The sequence below is a fragment of the Antrostomus carolinensis genome, unplaced genomic scaffold (genome assembly GCF_000700745.2).
Source record: "Antrostomus carolinensis isolate BGI_N321 unplaced genomic scaffold, ASM70074v2 scaffold1506, whole genome shotgun sequence".
NCBI classification, from domain to species: domain Eukaryota; kingdom Metazoa; phylum Chordata; class Aves; order Caprimulgiformes; family Caprimulgidae; genus Antrostomus; species Antrostomus carolinensis.
In genome coordinates, this window is record NW_010322255.1 from 1 (window position 1) to 4093 (window position 4093).

The 4093-nt window shown below is 48.2% G+C and overlaps 1 protein-coding gene across 1 annotated transcript in view; it reads right to left on the reverse strand.

Moving 5' to 3' along the window:
- Window positions 1-767: 767 nt before the first annotated feature.
- Window positions 768-4093, reverse strand: part of TOGARAM2 (TOG array regulator of axonemal microtubules 2) — a gene marked incomplete at its 3' end in the record, with an annotated part of 13493 nt that continues 10167 nt past the window's right edge. The window contains exons 9-10 of the mRNA XM_010170158.1: window positions 2993-3180; window positions 768-909 (exon numbers count right to left, since the gene is read on the reverse strand). Coding sequence (XP_010168460.1) covers window positions 768-909; window positions 2993-3180 — 330 coding nt within the window. The remainder of the gene's footprint in view (window positions 910-2992; window positions 3181-4093) is intronic.

Below are 4093 nucleotides of genomic sequence, written 5' to 3' on the forward strand. Positions count from 1 at the left end.
TATTATTATTTTACCTTGTCTTCTGCCATGAGCCCTTCAGGAGAAATGACAGGCTGAGCAACTCTGCACCATGTCTCAGTCTGTTTCTCAGAAATAGGAACTCCCCATAGGTGCTCCTGGGACTCAGGTGCAGGAGGTCACAGGGAGGACCTGTCTCCCACTGCTACTGCCAGCAGCAGGACCAGAGAGAAATCCTTACTCAGTCCCACCTGGCCAGTGACCTCAGGCCTCCAAATCCCTAAACTCAAGATCGCTTCCATCCTCCTTCTGGCTTCAGCCAGCAAATTGTCTTGTTCCACAGCTTTCTCCATTCCCTGAAGATTTCATCTGCAGCTCCATGGAGCAAAAGACAAAGCCCCACTGCTACTGCCAGCAGCAGGACCAGAGAGAAATCCTTACTCAGTCCCACCTGGCCAGTGACCTCAGGCCTCCAAATCCCTAAACTCAAGATCGCTTCCATCCTCCTTCTGGCTTCAGCCAGCAAATTGTCTTGTTCCACAGCTTTCTCCATTCCCTGAAGATTTCATCTGCAGCTCCATGGAGCAAAAGACAAAGCTTGGAAACAGCATGGACCTGCTGCAGCTGTAGGATGCTACAGACCAAGGCAAAGAGAAGGCTGCTCTCACATCTTTATACTGTGACTGCTTCGGAGTGGTTTCACTAGTTTCCTTTGGACATCTGGGCTGTCTGGGCTCAGAGGCACTAAAAAAATGTTTCTAACTTAGCTTTACACAGAGAGGGAGAAAGAGTGAACGGGGATTTCTTACCAGTCGTCACTGCTGAGCCATTTAAGCGCATTGAGCAGCGCCTGCTGTGGGTAAGGGAAGGGTCTGGCTTCCTGGGCATCCCCAAACTCCAACTCTTCTCCCTGCTCCAGGAAGTCCAGAGGAATGGCCGGCAGCAAGTCCACTGTAAGGAGGGTCAGACATTAGCATCACATAACCTGGGGAAAGGCACCCCACCACCAAGCAGACTGCAACCCAGTCTCCCAGACAAGACTACATACAGGTGCAAACTGGCATTGGTTCAGAGACTTCCCTGCTGCTTGGCTCATTTCTTTCCCCAGCACCCAATCATCTCCCAGTCACTGCTAGCTGGGCACCAGTTCCTCGTGTAAACCTGGAAGTTGCACACACCAAGCCAGCTCCCATGTCCATAGGCACCACAATCAGCTTGCAGATTCATAGCACCACAAGGCTCATGCTCACTGGGAGCCAGTGCTGCCCAGCAGGACTTGCTAGTCCAGGAGTAAGCTGCTGAGATGTGCACATACATTTCCTGTATCACCTCCCTGTCACCTGGAGCACTGGGGACAGAGGCACCCTGTAATTTTCCAAGGAAACACCTCCAGCTGCCCCCAGAGAGCACTGAGCCTGAACAACCAGTCCTGCTCAGGTGAATCCCCACGGAGCAACCACCGGGGAACAGTGATACCTGACCCTCTCGACCCGGCAGTGCCTCTGTTTCCATTTACTTCACGTAATCTTGAAACAGGCAGCTGAGTGCACATACATTTTACCATACTGTTGGGAAAGTAGTAGTTTATGGATTTTACTATTTTCCAAGTGTTATAAATATTTACTATTCCAGAGGTATCCACTGGCTGTATTTCAAAGATGCTGAGGTGAAATTTATTTGTCATCAAATGTACTTGTTTGCAAAGTGTGCCATGCCTAAGCTTTCTCTTGTGGAAAAATGCAATTTCTAGTCCAGATAGTTGTGACAAAAAAAGCCTTCCAAATGTGAACTGAGAATAAAAATATGTGAATATAGATGCAAATTGTTGGCAAACATACTCTCTTGATGATAAATATACAAGGTATAAGAAAATCTAGATGACAAATGCATTTGTTATGAAACCTATTTGTCATCAAAAGCACCATAGGTCAAATACTTCATGTCTTGCACTCAAAAGCTCATTTTCTAAAGTGTAGATGAAAACAGCTGAGCTGTCCAAAAGTACTGAGTATAAATATTGCACAGAATTTAGAAGAACTGCTGTGGACTCTGTTTTTATGCTACCTTGCGTGTTCTACAAAGTATGGAGGAACTGTAAAAACAAAAATAGCCAGATGGGGACTAATTTGGATGTCAACCGATATGACTGTTGCTGACATCAGGGATGTCACAGGACAGGTACGTGGATACACACACCTGTATTCGATATGAATGGAGAGCATGTCAGGCTAGTTCTGGTCCATTTTGAAAATCAGAGTAGCATCACTAGGAAAGAACGTTCAAAGTATCATTCCTAGCTCCCTTGTTCTTAACTCATGCTACTCAGGATCGTAACACGAGGTAGGCTACCCACAAAGGAGAGACGAGAATCACTACAGACTCACTAGCTGCTGTATATTTGCTGCAGGAAGCAAGCAGCCCGGGAGCACCAGGCAGCCTGTCATGTGTGCTGTCCGCTACACACCGCGGCCCTATCTGGGTGGGTGGGGTGACCAAAGAGGCACTGCTTGTTCCCACTTTGTGTTGCAGGCGGTGGGAAGCACTTCTAGGTGCGATAGCGTGATTGTACCAAGCCACTCATTTCCAGGCAGAGACAACGCGTGCTGCAATAGAAGAAAAGCTGGCTGGAGAGCCAGAGAGCAGCACAAGGCAGAGGGCCAAGGTGATGAGTGGCTGATTGATCATGGTGGTACACATATGTGCACAGTGAGCACACCTTGCCAGACTGCACTGGAGCTCAGCCCTGCAATTACACCTGCCTCCCAGCACCAGTGTTGTATTTTGGACTGTCAACATGGGCAAAAACTAGAGCTTAAATCTTTACTATTACTTTACTCAGCTAAACTTTCCAATGGATCTGCAAGCAAGAACAGCTCCAGTATCACCAAGCTGGAGTGGATCCAAAGTAGATTTGGTCTCAATCCTCAAGACAGGCTTTGGACCCAAGATCATCCCCATAGTTGAGGAATGAGGCAGTTTGTGCTCCTTGTGCAAGGGCACAGCTGGTGTGGGAGCTGCAGCAGAGCAGACTCACCTGAGGAGTTGCGTGGGGAGCTGCTACCCTGGCTGACGACCCGGATGCTGGGCAGTGAGGACCTGTTGATCCGCTTCTTCAAGACAGCACCATCGTGCTCTCTGCGTGCGTTGCTCATGCTGGGGGAGGTGGAAACTGGCCCATTGACAGGCAGCGGGCCAAAGCCTGCAGAGACCAAAAAGTATCTTCTAAGTGGAGAGAGCTGGACAGGGTGACTATGGGCTTGGAGAGGGCTGGGAATCTTGCTGGAGCTGGGTAACATCCCATTGTTGTCCCAAACAATTCCAAGCATAACTGTTGCACGCTAACTTGGGACAGTGATCACAGAATGCAGTGATGCTTTCCCTAAGAAATGAGGAAAATTCGGTACTGCTTTTCTTTTGCATTGCTGTTTCAGAGGCTGGGTAGGTAAGCTACATTTCTGGGGCTCCTCACTAGTACTCCACAAAATAATAGCACGAAAAAGAGCAGATAACCTTGTCCAGTGCCCTTGGGCTGAGTGCTGACTCTTAAGTTGGCTGTGGCTGCCCTCATGGTAGCGCGTGCAGCAGCACAATCAGAGCCTGTCAGCTGCCCTTAAGTCAGTAGTGCTGCTTGCTTGTGTGAGTCAAACACAAGCACTGGCGAAGGGCTCCAGCACAGCTCTGCAACGCGAGCTGCTCAGCAGGGAGTGGTATGAGCAGGATAATCTGTCCTATCACGTGAGCAAGATCTTTTGTGTTTTACTTAGAAATAGTTTAATTCTGTTTTCTTCCAGGTTGCACCTTGGTTGAAAAGCATTCTTTTGGACTCACACATTCAGCTTTCCTGGAGACTACTCTCAATGAGAGAGTTTGAAGCCCCAGTGTAGTTTGCAAGACAGAATCATCCAGTCTGAAAGACTTTATAGGAGAAGGGGAGAAGGCAATATTCTATGACTAACATAGCGCGGGCCTCTGTATTTTTCTTTGGAAAGTGGAAATAAATCCTATTCTAACTTCCACACTGTAACAGCCTTCCAGTCTGATTTCACAGACACTGGCAACACTATGCAAACAGCAAGCAAGTGAACAAAAAGGCCCACAACTATAGCAACCACTTACTTTCTTTGTCTGCATCCCC